This window comes from Mytilus californianus, unplaced genomic scaffold (genome assembly GCF_021869535.1).
Source record: "Mytilus californianus isolate M0D057914Y unplaced genomic scaffold, xbMytCali1.0.p SCAF_3, whole genome shotgun sequence".
In the NCBI taxonomy this organism is placed as follows: Eukaryota; Metazoa; Mollusca; class Bivalvia; order Mytilida; family Mytilidae; genus Mytilus; species Mytilus californianus.
Genome location: NW_026262679.1, coordinates 79,902,393 through 79,921,412, shown reverse-complemented (window position 1 = coordinate 79,921,412; position 19,020 = coordinate 79,902,393). Strand labels below are relative to the sequence as shown.

At 32.9% G+C, this 19,020-nt stretch overlaps 1 protein-coding gene across 1 annotated transcript in view; it reads right to left on the bottom strand.

The window, feature by feature from the left end:
• The window catches only part of LOC127735164 (arrestin domain-containing protein 3-like), a 30,659-nt gene extending 16,327 nt beyond the window's left edge, over window positions 1-14,332 (bottom strand). The window contains exons 1-5 of the mRNA XM_052245267.1: window positions 13,987-14,332; window positions 8,652-8,724; window positions 7,472-7,619; window positions 3,468-3,570; window positions 1,324-1,464 (exon numbers count right to left, since the gene is read on the bottom strand). Of these exons, the coding sequence (XP_052101227.1) occupies window positions 1,324-1,464; window positions 3,468-3,570; window positions 7,472-7,619; window positions 8,652-8,724; window positions 13,987-14,245 (724 nt within the window). The 5' untranslated portion in view covers window positions 14,246-14,332. The remainder of the gene's footprint in view (window positions 1-1,323; window positions 1,465-3,467; window positions 3,571-7,471; window positions 7,620-8,651; window positions 8,725-13,986) is intronic.
• Window positions 14,333-19,020: the final 4,688 nt, after the last annotated feature.

The window sequence follows — 19,020 nt, the reverse complement described above, 5'->3', positions numbered from 1 at the left end:
TGTTCTTGTATATTTATAACCAGTGATTCAATGAACAAACAATGTTTGATTATAATCTTTATCAAAACATGCCCTTTTCATATTATCATATCACGCGTTAAATGCCCTTTTTCAGGATTGGCACCCTGCCCTTTTGAAATCCTAGCTGGAACACTGCATGTTAATGGAAAAATATCTATATAAAGACTTAATTTTTTGGGTTTAGTACAGAGCATCAAATTTTTTTTGAATTTGCACAGAACTCCAGAAAGATGCTTACCAGCTTCTAGCATTATTTATCAACTGAAGAGTACATTATCTATCTGTAAAAGTTTGCAAAAGTACAGAATATATTCTATGTTTAATTTTCTATATATATACAGTCGAACCTCGTTGTGTCTAACTCGGTTGTGTCGAAAACTAGGATGAGTCGAAGTAATTTCTCGGTCCCAGTAAAATTCCTGTTTGATCAATGCATAATTACCTCTGATGAGTCGAACTCGTTGATTCGAATACTCGGTTTAGTCAAGTAAATTTTATAGTCCCGTCGATGTAAAATTCAGGTAAATTGACCCCAATGACTCGAAGTTTGAAAGTAAGAATTTTCAAAAGATGCAGACCTAATGATAAAAATCGGATGTATTTCTTATGTAACCTAATCATTTTCAAAAGAGATTAAAGCTGATTAACATACTTGTTTGTATAACAGTTAAAATGACATGTTTATGGTGACCGGTAATTAACACCTTTGGTTGATCGTTCAGGCGGAATGTTAGTGTGCTGAACATTCTTCACATCAGATAAAAACAAAACGAATTTAAATGACCCAAGCAGAGATTTAATGAATCCTTAGATTTAAAACTCATTAATTACAATAAATAAAAGGATTAGAACAATTATGATAAATTCATGATAATTTAATGTAAAGCAGACGACCTCTGGCTCATCAGAGACCGTTCATAACTTAATTCGTTCCGCGAGTGATTTCATAATTTATAGTGACTGACCTTTGTAAATATTTGTGTAGACTGTTGATTTTATTTGTGCATGATTTGTATCTGTACTTGTGTGTTTAATTATTATGAAGGACCAAAAATGGAGATTGAATACACAATCATAAAGTGTCATATCGAAAAAAAGCACACTGTTCATTGTATCTAGTTTACACAAATCATACCGTATTTCATGCATTCCAAATTTATGACGAAACACTCGACCTCGGATGAGTCGATCCTCGGATGTGTCGAATACTTTGGTCCGGTCCCTTCGACTTCGACACAACGAGGTTCGACTGTATATGCATCTTATTATATCCAGTATGAATATTCATGTAATTTATCTAACCTGTCAATACTGTGAACTTTGTCCTTCTGACCCTTGATTTACCATTGGCAAAGAAAGCTTGTGTTTGATACAAAGTAGCCATTGGTATCACTGTCCGTGATGAGTGGTTCTCAAACTCGGCAGAGATAGCTATGGACTCTCCTGTAATGTAATAACATGTTCATTAGATTACAGTCCATCATCTTAGGATCAAATTCATTTCAGATCTACAGGCAGAAAAATACAATATTTGACAAATAAATGCATTTTCAAGGAAAAGGGGTTGTGAGAGTTTTTATTTCATCTTATAAAATTATCATGCATTAAACTTTAAGATCTGAAAATATTGTACAAATATGAATAATGTGGATACTGTAAAGTAAGACATTTTTTCCATTTTTTTTATTATTGCGAAAATTGCAATTGGAAAGATTTAGAAAAAATAAAAACTTGCATTCTAAATTTGATAGTAATATTTCTATCCAACATTTCCTGAAATCTCGATATTGAATAAAACATTTCTGTCCATTGTTTAACTATCTTAATTATGAGCACATGCACAAATTTCTGAATATACAGTACAATGGTGCATCTACCATATATACATGGGTATTAGGTTAATATAATGAATCTTGGTGAAAATAAAAACCGGTGAATGTGGGTCATTCACACACTGAAATATGAACCTTAGGTTAAATATGACAGGGTTTAAAATAAGACTGTTATCATCTTGACTTTAATCACCCTGTTTTATACTGTAGATCACTAAACATCAGCATGAGTTACTTTTCCATTTTATTAAACACAATTTGGTGTACATTAGTTGTTTTCAATGTAGAATCATTAGTAATTTGGTGTACATTAGTTGTTTCATCCAATACCATGAAGGTATGACAAAACAAAACTTTAACCAACCACTGAACCTTAATGTTGACATCAGCGATGATGACTGAATTTAAAATCCCTATGTCTCGCTTCCATGACAAAATGATGCAGGCCTAACAAAAACAAGTAGTTACATGACTTGATACTAACTTGTCATTTAAAATATCAGAAAACAGAAAGTAGGTTCCTCGCACATCAAAACTTATCACTGTTAAGCTGCATACCAGATATGAAGTCCTTCTGTTCAGTAGTGTTGGAGAAATGTGTGACAAAAATATTAAGTTCATTCAACATATATTGAAATAAAAGAAGAATGTGTCGGAAGAGGTGAATGACCCCGCTCAACCTTTGCAATTTTCCAAGTTAAAAAGGGGCATAACTCTAGAACGGTAAGTGACTCACTGCCCAAATTCAAGCTCTGTCTGCATGTTTTGTTTCGGAGCATTGTGTATGAGTTTTATAAAATTTGGATGAGAAAAACTAAAGATAGTGTGTGGAAACGAATATGGGACGGACAAAAGGACAGAAGGTCAAGGGTAACACTTATTGCCCCCATTGCCTATGGCATGGGCATAAAAACTGAATTATCTGCAAACAGGAAGTAGGTGTCTGACAGATCCAAAAAAGTGTCCACAAGAAACAACTAATCACTGTTAAACTACTGACAAACTGTGAAGTCATTTTGTTCACAAGTACCAAAGAAATGGATGACAACAATAGTTGTTAGACAAACAGACGGACAAGTTGTTTGCAGTATAGCCCTCACTCCTAGATGTGGGGTATAATATGTTTACTCATCAAAGATCTGCCATCAACACTATTTTTTTGGAGAAAAAACACTTCAATATTAACAAAGACAGACAAAGACTGACAACGTTACTGGCTTGGGACAGATTCATTCACTCGTGGCAGGGTTTAACTAGTTTTTTATTACTTATTCCTCCCATAGAACAGTTGCTTAATTTGCAGGAGCAAAAGAATTTTTATATTAAAAGCCCTAAATTTGACTGTGGTCATGTAGTTTCTGAGAAGATTGTTTAGTAAAATAAATAACAAAGACAAAGAATATATCAACATGACAAGAGTAGCTAACATTGGCCAAACAGTCAGGTGAGCAAAAAACAGGTATAAAAAAAAAGTAAAATCACAAAAATACCGAACTCTGAGGAAAATTCAATCGGAAAGTCCCTAATCACATGGCAAAATCAAATGACAAAACACATCAAACGAATGGACAATAACTGTCATATTCCTGACTTGTTCAGCTTGTTCATTCTTACCAGGACAATAACCTCTGCGATCAGATCTTGCTGTCATACTAATTGGTCCTGAGGTACACATCCAGCAACATAAAGTCTTCTCTATACTGCTTTCAACACATAGCTGAAAATACATTAGTATAATTATAAGAGTACTGTAAATTCAGAAATCATTGCGTGCATTTATATTGGGATTTTTGAGGAATTGGCAAAAATGTGAGATTTATTATTGTGATTTCAGGTAAATCTGCATACACTTATATGTATCAGATATCAGAATGGGAGTTCTTATTATTGCGATTATCACTCAGTCACATTATTTGCAATAATATCTGAATTAACAGTAATATAACAATGGCACCTTCAAATATACGTAACTTTAAAATATCAAAATAAAAAGTCCAAGGCTACAAGTAACAAATGGAAAACATTCAAACTATCAGCTAATTGAATAGAGATCTAAAGGAAATGACAGCGTTTTTCTGCAGTTTGTGTATTGATGTCTGAAAACTACTTAAGACATAAATTCAAGAGGCATTAATCATTGTGTAAGAAGGAAAGAATTATTAATCAAGTAATTAAGTACTACTCTACTATATCACATGAAGCTAGGATTTTGAGATATATACAATGTATAATTATACTGATATGACTTAATTCTTAATTGATCTTTATTAAGCGTTTCTCTAGAAATAAGTCCAGGTTATACTGTATTTATTAATACTGCCATATACATAAACCAATTAGAGCTACTATTCCCAGTTACTCTCAAAAGGCCTAATCTTTGAAAATAAGATCAAACTCAAGGCCTCAAGTTCTGTAAAGGATTTGTAAAATCAAAACCAAATAGGCACACTATTCTGCAAAATACCTTCACAGGTCAGTTGGATTTCTGGAAATTTTTAGATTAGACACTGATTACAATGAAATGAGGTCCTCAATTTCAATTCAATGTTTGTTATTAAAAAAAAATTAGTAAGGGTTCCGCAAGCCCAGTGTCTTGCCTACTTTTGCTGTTAGTCGCAGGCTCAACAAAAATGTGGAAAAAATTATTAAAAATTTTTCTCTAGATACTGTCTTTTGATTGTAAGAAGTTCTGTTCAAGTTTGGTAAAAATCCAAGAAGGTTTATGAATCTAATAAATGTTTTAAAAACTTTAACTGCAGACTGTACGTAATGTTAACTGGAATGAAACTAAGTCCATTTATAAGTAATATACGGAAAAACAGGAAATAAATTTTTACAAAATTTCCTTCTAGATACTATCTTTTGATCATAAACAAGCTTCTGTCCAAGTGTGGTACAAATCCAGAATAGTTTAAGAAAGTTATTAAAATTTGAAAAACTTTAACCACAGAGTGAATGTAATGTTAACTGGCAGAAAAACTAAGTCCATTTATGAGTAAAATACGGATAAACAGGATTTTTTTTTTACAAAATTTACTTCTGGATACTATCTTATGATCATAAACAAGCTTCTTTCCAAGTTTGGTTGAAATGCAGGATAGTTTAAGAAAGTTATTAAAATTTCAAAAACTTTAACCACAGAGTGAATATTTGTGGACGCCGCCGATGACGACGCCCACGGAATGTAGGATCGCTATGTCTCGCTTTTGCGACAAAAGTCGCAGGCTCAACAAAAACCATTATGAACAGTTTCCATACATCAGACTGGGTAGAATGATTTATTGTGTTATTGAGGACAGAAGTGTTTTTGCAAGCATGGAAATACCGGTAAGCAAATTCTTTACCAATTACTTTGTACAAAACCAACATGGTGTTATCTTATGGTCTCTTTTTTTAAAGATTTCTGCTGATCACTAATTTACAAGTGTTCCGTGTTTTGGTAAAGTTTATCATTTACTAATCCTTCAATTTCAGTTATAAAATCTACTGCACATTTAGGATAAGTCACAGAACAGATGTTTACAAACAAGTTGGGGTCAGTGATAACTGTTAAATTTCGACCCCAGTATTTAACGCCCCAGACATTACTCCTCAAAGTGGTCAATACTGGCAAATATTGGTCGATTGAATATTTTATGGTGGTTTTTTACTATTTATTAGGAATGTCAACGAGTACTCGAGTATCGCTCGGTAGTACCAAGTATCGAATACCAAAATGATACTCGACTAATTGGTTTCTTGTTAGAATGTTGTTGCCTTCTCAAAGAAATAAATATTTTTATTAAAAGCGCATCCCGGGAAATTAAATATTAATCGAAATAAATCAAAATCAAAATACGTTCCAAATGTTTGCGTTTAATTGTCATTTAAAATTCCTCCAAACAGAGGTAGGCTATGAACAAGAACACCTTTTCCAAGGCTTTCACTTTTGACTAATCGTGTTCAAGTCATTCCACTACCTCTGTACCGTCAGAGCAAATATTTTCATCAGCAGGACTTTTAGTTACGTAACAAAGTTGAGAAATCGATTCGTCCCAGAAAAAGTTAACAAGATAATATTTCTAAATAAGAACAAATTCGTTGCACCCTGTGTCGACCCTCAGAAAATGGTTAAAAGCATCAGTAAGTTCTAATCATCACCCCTTTGTTGATCATTAAATGTGTTTCTTTACGATTCCCAAATACTGTTGTTTGAGTAATCATTTTTCTATAGATGTTTATTAATTAATTGACTAGATTATTGCCAGTTTACATAATTAGTACATGTAGTAAATGAGCTATTAATGGTATAAAATTCCTCGGAATATTATCTAGCCAAGACAAGACAAGACAAATACTTTATTAAAGTCTCACCTTATGTACATACATATAAAACATAGATATATATAAAATGGAAACAACAGCGTATACACAAGCCACTCCAAAAAGAGTTTTGTTTCCATTTTGATGATGTTTTTCCGATCGAGTACTCGAGTATCCCTGGGTAAATCCAACGAGTACTCGATTAGTAAATCTTCACCAAGTTGACATCCCTACTATTTATTGAAGTAAAAACTTGATAAAAAGTAAGATATATTTAAACTTTTATCTTTTGCATGTTTCAGCTTTAAATAAATGAATAAGTTTGAAACGTTTTATTCATTTTTAACACTTCTATAATACTAATTTATTCCTTATAAGTTATGATATTGCATACTTTAGATAAATAAAAAATTGACATTTTAATTATTTCAACATTTATAAATCAAGATATTTTTTATTTCAAATGTTTGATTTTAACTGGTAAATAAAATTACAGGTAAACGAAGTTACAGGTGTCTTATGACGTATCACCTGGTATTGCTAGGTGTGAAAATTTAATAAATAAAACAACAGCCACAATAAATATTGACAAAACATGGGTTGAAAGTAATAAAAGTGATATTTGAAGACTTCCTTTAACAATAAAATATTTCCTGTCAATTCAACTGTGAGACAAAAATCTTCTTCATGCATGAAATGGAAAGTTTGAAGGACCTTTACTCTTATGGCTTCTATAATTTATGGTTTCAAACTAAAAATAATATATAATGTTGCATAAATTTTACATACACATAGTACAACCACCTTGACATTAAACACCAAAATGAAGCCTAAAAACTCTATTAACAGTAATTGACCAGGTAGGGTGGTTTTTATAGTTATGTCCACTCAAAATTTGAATCGACCAGTATTTGCCAGTATTTACTGCCAGCATGGTCACTACTAGTATTGACCGCTTTTTTGCCAACCTAGGATAACTGAAAGGTGTGTTTCAAACATTGTTTTTTTTTTGTACAATAACAGACACTTGTTATTTCAACACAATTCATGAAAGGAGGAATTTCCCACAATAACAGTATGCCTGTTATTTTCTGTAATTACTTGTTTAAGTTAGACCCTTGACTGCTTTTGTAAAAGTGCATAAAACTTTCTTGATGCAGGAGACTTCTTCAACTTATGTGAACAGCACTATCTAAGAACCACATCCTCAGCCATTTCAGGTCCCTAAATTTGAACAGCAAAAAAATATCAGTGTCAATAACACACACCCATACTATATTTTTTATCCTCTGTATATTATATACCAAAATACAAACCTGATATTCTGCTTTGTTTATGTCTATTGGACTAATGACTGTAAAAGCTTTCTTAGTTTTATGGTTGAATGACCAGGGTTTATCCATCTCAGCCTTTAGCCAATATCGTATACTGCCATGTTTTCCCTCAAATGATGTTGCAATACCTCTGAAAGTGTATCATTCGTCACATTTATTTTTCAACAAAAGACAAAAAGTACACATTCTTAGTCTTTAATTAGTTCCTAATCAGAAAACCATATATGGTCATGTGCAAAATGTGCATATTACCTATTAAAATAAAAATATAAAATATATTAAGTCTTTTCTGTATGGCCAATATGCAAGTTTTACATACATTTGCAATTGTACATGCAAGTTAAGAATTTAATACATAATAAGGTGTAAATTTTTAACGATTGACAATAACAGGGATAAATTATTGAAATTCCAGCCACAAATATTACATGTGTACTAGCAAAACCAAAGTGCAATTTATTTTTTATTGCATTGTTAATTCTGTTTCATTTATTCGCATGTCAGATTATAATTTTAATATGAAATGAAAGCCAATAATATGATACATAATTCTTGGATTTTTATAGATTTTATATGTATACAGATATGCACATCATCTATGCAAATTCATTTGATTATATTTTTTTGTGACTTATGTTGGCAGAAGCAAAACATGCATCAATAAAATTACAATGTACATGTACATGCAATGGATCAAATGTAGGTTAACATTGATTGTTCACTGTTGTTTGCACATGGATTCAAATACCTATAGCTACTTACCTATCATCTTTGTCCGTCGTTGGACATAAAGCCGTAATGGGTTCAGATAACATAACCAGTATCCTAGTTTATGAAACAACTAAAATTTTCATAACCATAATTGTTATACATGTATGTAAATATCAGATGTTGAAATAACACAGCTATGCGTATTGATAAATTAGTACACTGCAAATATATGCATGTCCAATTTCACTAAACCTGTCGGACCTGTCAGTCCTGCTACCAGATTTCCTTAGGTCCCTCTATTTTGAGTTTGAGTCTGTCCTTTGTCTTACAGAAAAAAAATGGTTTGACAAACTCTAGCATGTAAAACAAATATTGCTCCAAGAGTTGACCCAGCTGTACAAGAAGCATATATGATAAAAGTTAAAACTATCCAAATTCAGATTTAACATACCCCATCTGCAAATCAAAGGAGAAACTGAACTCATGTCTTCCTTCTGTCAATGTATCTCTTCCTTCTGACACTTCTACAAAATATTATTTCATCTGTAAATATTTCAATACAATCAATTAAGACAAATTTCATACTTTATTTTGTTAAATGTCATGAATGTTGATGTACTTAGTACATGAACAAATAATATCATAAAATAACCTACAATTTTAGGCCTGCCTAGAAAACATTTTTTATGAATGAAAGAAATCATCGAAAGTATTTGACACTGTCACAGTACAAAAGACCTAACCAATCACCATCACCTGACTCCGCCGAAAAAGATAGATGCAAATTACAATTTTATTTTTGCTGTGAATTGTGATAATTTTTTATAGTGACATTGTTTTGAAGTTGTGCAAAGTGTTCATTTTTAATGTGAAATTTTAGATTTTTTTCAGCTTTCAGTCTGGCATAAGATTACCTTATAGGTACATGAGGGTGTGAATGGGGGTTTACAGAATAGAGAATAATGGGCAAAAACTATAAAGAATAGAGCAAAATGGACCCAAAAAATAAAGAATAGAGAAACAAGAGTGCACATGCTGAAATGTCTCGCCTGCTTTACTGACCATTGATTTTATGTTGAAAGTCTTAAAGATAAAGGTTTTACTAAAAAGCATTACAGAAACTTAACATTTTTAAAGATCTATGCAATGAGGTCAAGGTCAGGTTAATCGTGTCATCCGGAAATATACACCTTATAATTTTTTAATACACCAAATATGACCTATTGCGTATGCTAATTGAAAAACAGACCAAAACACAAAAAATTTAACATTGATCAATGAACCATGAAAATGAGATTAAGGTCAGATTATACCTGCCAGACAGACATGTGCACCTTACAATTATTCCATACACCAAATATAGCTGACCTATTGCTATTAGTATATGAAAAACAGACCAAAACACAAAAAACTTAACATTGACCAGTGAACCATAAAAATGGAAACTTCAAAATATGTTTTATTGCATAATTTAGCTTTATCTTTCGTTTCCCTATGAGATCATATTCCTTCCTAATGGTTTTCACGGAATGAAATATTAAACGTTTTTGTTCCATTTAAGAAATCAAGTGTGAAAAACACATCCACTTAAAACAATAAAGAACTGCAGTGGTCATGAGACAGCCATTAATCATGATAAAAAAAGACACTAATCCTTTAATTAATAAGCGGTATTTCAATTTCAATATTTCTCAAAAGACCACAATTTGCAGTTAGTTTATCTATAGATGTTTTTGTAGTCTCCTCCATTGAACAAAATTGTTTTCCCGCGGACAATTCACATTCTAATTTCAAAATTTCCCAAACGATCACTATTTGCAGCTCGTTTGACATAGTTTCGTCACATTATTAATAACTTTTCAACAAAATGTTTCGATAAATCCGTTGATGAATGGGGATTCATTCTGAATTTATTATCCTCTTGTCACTTCCCGTTTTCATTTAGTTTGAAAATCGAAAGTAAACATGATCTAGTCTTGATAAATTTAAAATATACTGTCATTTTAATCGTTCCAAGTTCATGAAGTTTATAAAAAATGAATTCCTAATATCGATTAAAACAATTTTTACAGGCATAATGATTATGCAGTGAAATAGTCGTTACAATTTCATTTCTGCTGTGATTCCTGGTTTTAAAAAAGAGGAATCCAACTATTGTTGTCAGAGTGTCCAATGAAAATAACTGAAGTGAAATTGTGAACTATATTTCCGGATCCTTCTTCTAATCTTCATATTTAAGCATCACATCAGTAAAATCATGCAATAACTGCCTACATTTGTAGCATGCCTAAAGCCTTCAAAGATCCTGTTCCATGAAGGACTTGGGCATATGTATAGCTAGTAATATACATTGTACGTCCTTGGTCCCTTACTGTTACTCAAAATAAGGTTGATTTTCATCTCATGTAAAAGTGACTAAAGCCCTCAAACTTTAGCTGAAACCCCTGCTATTTACATAATAAAAGACAATGTTTGACGTGCCCTTTTTGAATTATCAATCAGCGTGCTAAAGTTCCCTTTTCGTAATTGGCTCCCTGCCCTTTTGAAATCCTAGCTGGAACACTTTTTGAGAAACGGACCTAATCATGTTACTTTAACCTTGATCACTGATCCATGAAATGAAGTTGATGTCAGGTGAGGAGCTAAAATATAAAGAATAGAGAATAAAGGCCAAAAATATAACGAATACAGAAATGAAGGACCCCTCTCCCATCCCCATCCAGACCTTTGAACATTAGACTTGAATGTTCAAGACCACAGGCAGACATTTTTACAATAACACAAAATTTTAGTTTTCATAAAAGGTAATGAAACCTACATTTGTATGTACATATTTGTTAGGCATTGTTTACAGTAAACAATGCCTAACAAATATGTAGGTTTCATTCACTTCTATGAAAACTATAATTTTGTGATAAACTGAAATAAACTACAATAAATAGCTTCGCTGAGCGCAGCTGGATACGACCGCAGATGTCCAACCCTGAAAAGTTGGGGCCAAAATGGACTCAATATTCACGCTTGATATAGGTCTGAATTTGGATTGTAATTAACATGATTAAATTTTTGACACATAATAGGTTTCTGACACAGAATAACTGTAGTCAAAGAACTTCAAATTGGTAATATGATTTGAATTTATATTCAATTTTTTGCTTTTGTGCAATACACTATGTGAATTGAAACCCCCCCACCCCACCCCCCCAAAAAAAAATTTTACCCCGTTTTTTTGCGTTTGTGCAATACACTATGCTGTTGAATATTAACCCCAAAAAAAAAAAAATATTTGAAGAAATGTTCTTTTATAATTTCTGAAATCTGAAATGAGAAAAATTGCCCACCTCCAATTTTTTTCACCTCCCCCTTTCCCTTATTCCAAAAAATAATTCTTGAATATGGTCAGTATCTCAGACAATCTTCATTTCTTAATACATAATTTACAAGCATTGTAAGGCAGGTAATCAAACATTGTTATCTAAATTGATTTGGATTTTGATTTGAATTACCTCCCTTACACTGCTTTTAAATTGTCTCAATCGTCCTTTAACCAGAAAAACCCTTGTTTTTCCTCTTTTTTTGCCCCTAATTCCTAAATGGTTTGAGCCATAACCCCCCAAAGTCAATCCTTACCATCCCTTTGTAGTATGGAAGCTTGTGGTATAATTTCAGAGAGATTCATACACTTTAACACAAGTTATTGTCTGGAAACTACAAAAATGCTTATTAAGGCCCCTTTTTTGGCCCCTAATTCCTAAACAGTTGGGACCACAACCCCCAAAATCAATCCCAACCTTCCTTTAGTGGTTATAAACCTTGTGTTAAAATTTTATTGATTTCTATTTACTTATACTAAAGTTATTATCCGGAAACCATCTGTCTTCGGACGACGCTGACGACGACGACATGATACCAATATACGACCAGAGTTCGCGAAAATGGTCGGTCCTGTCAGTCCTATCGGTCAAAATGAGGCTTGGACCAGTATTTTGAAGGCTAGTGCCGGTCCCGATGACCGATGTAAAAACGGCCGTTGTAGTGCATATTTCGGCACTTTTTTACATCGGTTATTAGATGTACCGCAAGTGTTTCCAATAAGTGTTTACATCGGTTATCAAATGTACCCGCTGCCAATTTCCATTACTGGTTCAAGGATTTATTATAAACAAACCAAAGCGGCGATTTACAATGGCCTTCTAAATTTGTTCATAGAGCCATCCCTGGCAAACAATCGGCGATTGAACCCTTCAATGGAGCAAACAAATACTGTAACAGCCGAGAAAGCGATTCAGATGATGAAATGGATAGTGAAGATGACTTTAAATAAGAATAATCAGAAGACCTGAACTGGTCCTTCATTGTTAATTTGCCTGTGGGTGCGAAGAATCAAACTAATATTAATGAAGTTATTTTAAATATGTTATTAATTTTATTTCAGGATAAAATTGACAGATTTTGTAGGACTGGCTAAAATTGTGTAGGACTGACAATTAATCATGCTTTGTCGGTCCCATGACCGACGGGTCGAAATAAGCTTTCGCGAACTCTGTACGACCAAAATCTTTTTTAATTTTTGCGGTTGTATAAAAATGTATCTACAATACAAGTAAAAAATCACTGAAATTCTCTGATATGTAAACAAAATTTCTGGTAAAACATTGAACCCTATGATAATCTTATAGTCTTTCATTTATAATTTTTATTATTTATTCATATTCAATAATGACATAACAAAGAATAAGAATTTATGTTGTAAAATGTTAGGCAACAAATAATGCTTGAAGTTGCTCTAAGGACCATGAGAAGTTTTTTCGTATGACTTCATTTATTGACAATGACAGTTAATTAACGAATTTGTTGTATTTTACTCTTTTTAGATGTTTTGAGAATATATGTTCAAGCAAACTAGCATGTTTCATTTTTTCCTGGGCCTATTGTAACTCGACCATATTCTTTTATTAGTGAAAGCCTGGGTAGTTTGTATTGGAAAACATACGTGTACTCTGGAAAGCCTTACCTGATTGGATAAAATATCTATATTTAGTAATTTACTAATCAGAATGACTGACACATCTAATGTTTGTTTTGTAGGAAAAGTTCAAAACATAAACAATTTACTTCCTAGTTCTGATTCGTTTTATAAATAGCGTAAATAAGATATTATTAGACATTTCCTCACATAAAAAATGTACAGAAATAATTTTTTTATTAAGTGAAAGTAGGAAGGCCCTTTACATTGCATAAACAGCAGAATTCTGCCGACTACTGGCTACTTTTGAAAGCACTGACACAAATGTTTCAAATCCAGACCAGCTATAGACCAACTTCTAGCTCTGCTTTATGAGTCAGCTTAGTGTTGGCATATATGACGTCATTGAACGACTCTTACTGTGGCATAAAAATTGTTACCCCTGTAATGTACGGGAAAATGCATTAAAGTGAAAGTAGTCTTATTAAACAAGTTTATGAATTTTGTAGAACAAACCTGTGAACAGTATATCTAACCAACGAACCAAATTACTAACTAGCATAATAAATTACAGGTCTACATCAAACTTAATTGACATGTTTTGCAGTAGATAATTTGACTCGCTGACGCATAGGATATGAGTTTTACATGTTTTAAGAGAAGTCATTTTCTTGCAGACTTTAAACTACACAGGGAATCTGACTAACAAGGCATCAGTTTGGCATGGCCTTTACAAGTTTATTGTTTAGGCCTCAATCTACACTGGTACAAACGACCTGTATCAGAAATAGTTTCACCTGTTCACTGACAAGAAAATTACCTCCTCCGAACAGAACTTGTCTTTTAAAGAAATATTCCACTTCTGCATTATAATGTTCAGTGTAAGAACCAAGACGACTGCCTGTACTTCTTGATTCTGTCCAGTGTACCTTTGCAACCCCTCGCATAAAAATGCGCAGAGATCTCATTTTCATGTCGCCCTTCAGATCGACGACTACTTTCCCGCATACTTTTTCGCCTGGGTGGAAAACAGATTTGTTTCCCGCAAGTATGATTTCAAAACATTTCAGTTTTCCCATTTTAACACTATATTGGATCGTCTACAAAGAAAATAGTAGGTATTTGTCCCGGAGTTTGTTTGTCGAGCGACATTTTGTTTTCCCCAATCACTGCAACCGGAAGTAAAACAGATGCTGGAAGTTGACCCATGAAGATATTTGCGCGGGAAATTTTAAATTGGTCAATGTTGATTTATTTATTATCAATATTATAAAGACAAAAATAACAGTGGCGTAGCTAACCTTAAGCCAACCGAGGCAACTAACCTCGTTAAGTAAAAAAATATTTAAAAATAAATTTAAAACTATTCTTTATAATCTTTTTAAAAATTTTCACAAAATGCAACAGACTCGCTACTAAACGTTACTAAACGTTAATATACCGACTTGTATCGTCTTGTTGCCGTTGTTGATTCATACTCTTTGCGAGTTCAAGACTTATGGAAACATTTACCTCCCCTCATTGGAAATTCCCACCCCTTTGCGGTAGTTTTCAGTAATCTAAATATAATCAAATATGTCGGAGTCAAACTTCGGAAATAGACACAATTGAAGAGGAAAAATTTTAATCCTACCCAAGCAAGGTAGATAATGATCCAACGCACGAGCCTTCCCCGATCGAATCACTTGACAATTCAAAGTAACTAAAGATTAATTGTGTGAGGATAATTTCTAGTATACTACTGACGAGGGTCTGGGTAAGGTTTACAGAATACAAAAAAAATGCTGTGAAATTATTTTAAACTTAACAGAATATATGCTTAAATATTAAAGAAAGGAAAATCAAATTATGGACAAAAATAATTAAAAATAAATATTTGAAGACCCCCATTCAAACCCTCAGTATATCACCGGTAACGTCTAAAATTGAAACACCATTGTGTGTTGACATTTTTCCCTACGTCTGGGACTATTATACTAACGGGTAGTGCTTCAATTAGTACACAGAGTTTCCTTGACTTTGATACAAATTAAATTAAAATATACATTAATCAACATGCACAGAAAATAATTTGTATGTTGTTCTCAAGTTGTATTCTAGCTATTTCAAATTAATAGTTTTCAATAGCAAGGAATTTTAAATATTTGAAGGAGTCATTGATTTCCAGCGACATATATACTATATAGTGTATGTTGGTTAGTTCATACATTTGCCAGTTTCTGTATAAAAATTTCAACCAATACTGCTTTCATCTATTATGAAGTCTTCAGAAAAACGTAAATGTTTCCGTTAGTACTTCACCGGTTGTCACTTTCACAATGGGAAAAAGTTCAAAACCATGTAAGCATTTGAAGACCTTCCAAGAAATATCAGGGCGAAACACAACCAACATGCAGCATGTGTTTATTTCCTAGTTTATCAATAAATGGTGCAAGTGTGATGTCTGATAATGTTTCTAGTATTAAAACCCGCATACAGCAAAACCAACCAAGAGCATATTATCATCATTGCAGAGCGCACGTTTTGAATCTTGTTGTTGCGTCCACTTGTAAAGCGGTAGCTGAGATCCGGAATTTGTTTGATTCTGTACGTCAGTTGTCGAAGTTTCTTGGGATTAACAGCTGTATTGTTGACTTGCTGTGTCATTAAAGTATACCCCATATCCATCTCCTTTTATTCGTAAAGAATTTACTATCTGGGAAGTTCACTGAAAGGATGGAGTCATTCAATTTGAAATCGTGCATGGTAAATGTATTTGAGAACATTTATGTATTCATCTGAACCGTTGATTAAAATTATGATGTAGGTACCAGTAATCAACTAATAATAATAAATCTGTTGTATAACTTAGTGTAAGGCATATCAACATTATCATTATGAAATAGAATAAAACAAATACTATTAATCTTAATAGATTCTTCTTGTTCAAATTGCAAAACCTCAACAGCTTCTGAAGGCGAGGGGAGGGGGGGGAGTATAATATAAGAATTGTCTGTCAATATAATAGGACAAAAGTTATCCAACTTTCTATTGAATTAAAAACATTTTAAATCATTATACAATAGTTTTAATAACGTTATTCAAATTCATAATTCGATTTAGAAGCCGGATACAAATCAACCTGATGTATAGTAATACCTCAGAAATCAACACACCTTGAAAAACAGGGAATAAGATGCAGAGGCGGATGGGCAGAGGGAGCCCCCATATGGAGCTACATATATGATTATAGCATAGTAATTTTACATGTCAACCACAAAAGTTGCCTAGTTTGCCCCTCCCCCTTTTTTCAAAATCCTGGATAGAATCCGCGAGATGTACTCGAAATGGAGCGAGAACGGGTACGTTGACAGGATAAGCCCCTCCTGCTCTATGCATACAAACTAATATAACTTCGGATGGATTTTATACTTACTGAGAATCTTCGGCTATAACACGTGTATCGATCATGTTCAAGACTGATCAGTGGCGGATCCAAGGGGGGGGGGGGGTGTTCCGGGGGTTGGAACCCCATTTTTTGACGATCAATGCATTTGAATGGGGACATGTATTTGGAACCCCCCTTTCTCCTGGATTGGAACCCCTTTTAAAAATGGCTGGATCCGTTGATAATAAATTAATGGTAGGCATACGTTATAATGCAAACTGGGTGAAATACTTGGGTATAGTATCCTAACAAAATTTCAATATATTATGTCTCAGAAATACTAATAAATAAATAACACAATATTTTTAAAGAGTGTGGTACTGTATCATCTTCAGTTTATCTATGTCGGAGTGTACGCAGAGAGTTATAGCTTTGTGTCCCCCATAAACTGTTCTCTATTACAGAAAAACACGAATATAATAAAAGGTGTTCTCTTAATATATATGAAAGAACAGAGTTCCAATGTACCCCTCGGTGCATATATTTTATCTGCCTAAGGGCACTAACTAATAAAAAATTTAAAACAATTTATTAAATATCTTACAAGAAATGTAGGCATTAGATCGCTAAAAAATGTTATTTTCCATATATTTATATTTCCATGGGGCATGACACCTGTAAAAATTGTTTGTCGGCACTCTTACAAAACCTTTCTGATATCAGCCACTGATATAAAATTCATAAAAATTCATAAGAAATGTAGGTTTGAGAATGCTCACAATGCAATGTTCAATATCAATTACATTTCACAGAGACATTACTCATGTAAAAGAAACAGATCAGCACTATTCTTTTAACTCACCAAGATATTGCTGATATCAACCTATGATATGAATTTTCATTAAAACCTACAAGATTGAATGTGGGTGTGATAGGGCAAAAATGCAATTTCTAATATAACTGATGTTTCCGAGATGCATTACTCTTTTTAAAAAAGTTTGTCTTCAATGATATTCGAATGTCCGAGTCATGGCTGATATCAACCTTATGATATACATCCCTTAAAAATCCAGCAAGGATTTTCAGATGAGAGCGCTTTCAATCCCGGACGGACGGACAAACAGACGATCGGACGCCGGGCATTTGTTTGTCCCCAGCAACGAATCCCACGAGAGACAAACTACACTATCAGAGGTGTTGATTTAATGGACTTATCAAGAATAAATAATTAGAGAAATAATAACTACACTGTGTATATATAACTTCATATTTTTTATAGCATAGAACCATCCATTATTTGGTATAAGTATATATATATATATAAAAAAAAAGAATTCTAATTTGTATTTGTACGTCGTAACATCAGATACATAGATATATATATATATATATATATATATATATATACTGCTAAATATACAGTCATTGTTGAGTTGACGGTCCCAATTCGACCTTGTTATCATCTTGATGCTTTGGTCTCTGATGGGTGATTGTGATTGTTAATCATACCACATCTCCTTATACTTTTATATCATTCAGTTTCACTTACAAAAAAAAGCTACATTATACCGTGTATTTTTATCAAACAAACTTTCACAGAATTTATAAAGGCGATGTTCTTTTTTGAAATTTCTATGGGACCAAGTACAAGGAAATCTGTTGAACTGATTTGTTGTAAAATTTGTTGTATGTTACAGACCAGTGTAATATGTTAGAATGAAAAAACCACTTTATAAATTTTATCATCGTGCGCGCGCATCCGAAGCACTTTTCTGGAGTTACCCTCATTTGGGAACGCTCAAAGCCGAATATTTGAAAGCCAATGAATAATTAAGAACTGAAATAGTTGAAAAGCTATTTGACCAAAAAGGACATAAACAAATCCATTTTGAAACCTTAGTTTCTAAATGATTTTTAAATTTGTAAACGGACAATTTAAGTAAGGTTGCCATAAAGTTAAAGTGCTGAAAGCACGTTTTAACAGCGTCAAATGGTTGTGTTACTGTTCAAACTGTAATCTTCTTGTGTGTTTTTACGCACCAACTGTTTATTTCGATGATTGAAGATAACATAAAGACAAAGATAGATATAGGAAGATGTGGTATGAGTGCCAATGAGACAACTCTCCATCCAAGTAACAGTTTATAAAAGTAAACCATTATAGGTTAAGGTACGGCCTTCAACACGAAGCATTGGCTCACACCGAACAGCAAGCTATAAAGGGCCCCAAAAATTACTAGTGTAAAACCATTCAAACGGGAAAACCAACGGTCTAATCTATATAAAAACGAGAAACGAAAAACACGTATGAACTACAAAAACAGACGACAACTACTGTACATCAGATTCCTGACTTAGGACAGGTGCAAACATTTGCAGCGGGATGTTCATTTTTTCCACATTTTTGTATTTCTTTCAAAAAATTCTGGCAAAACTTTCAATGAAAAATTAACCTTGTGTAATACTATTAATGTTATTTAATCAAAT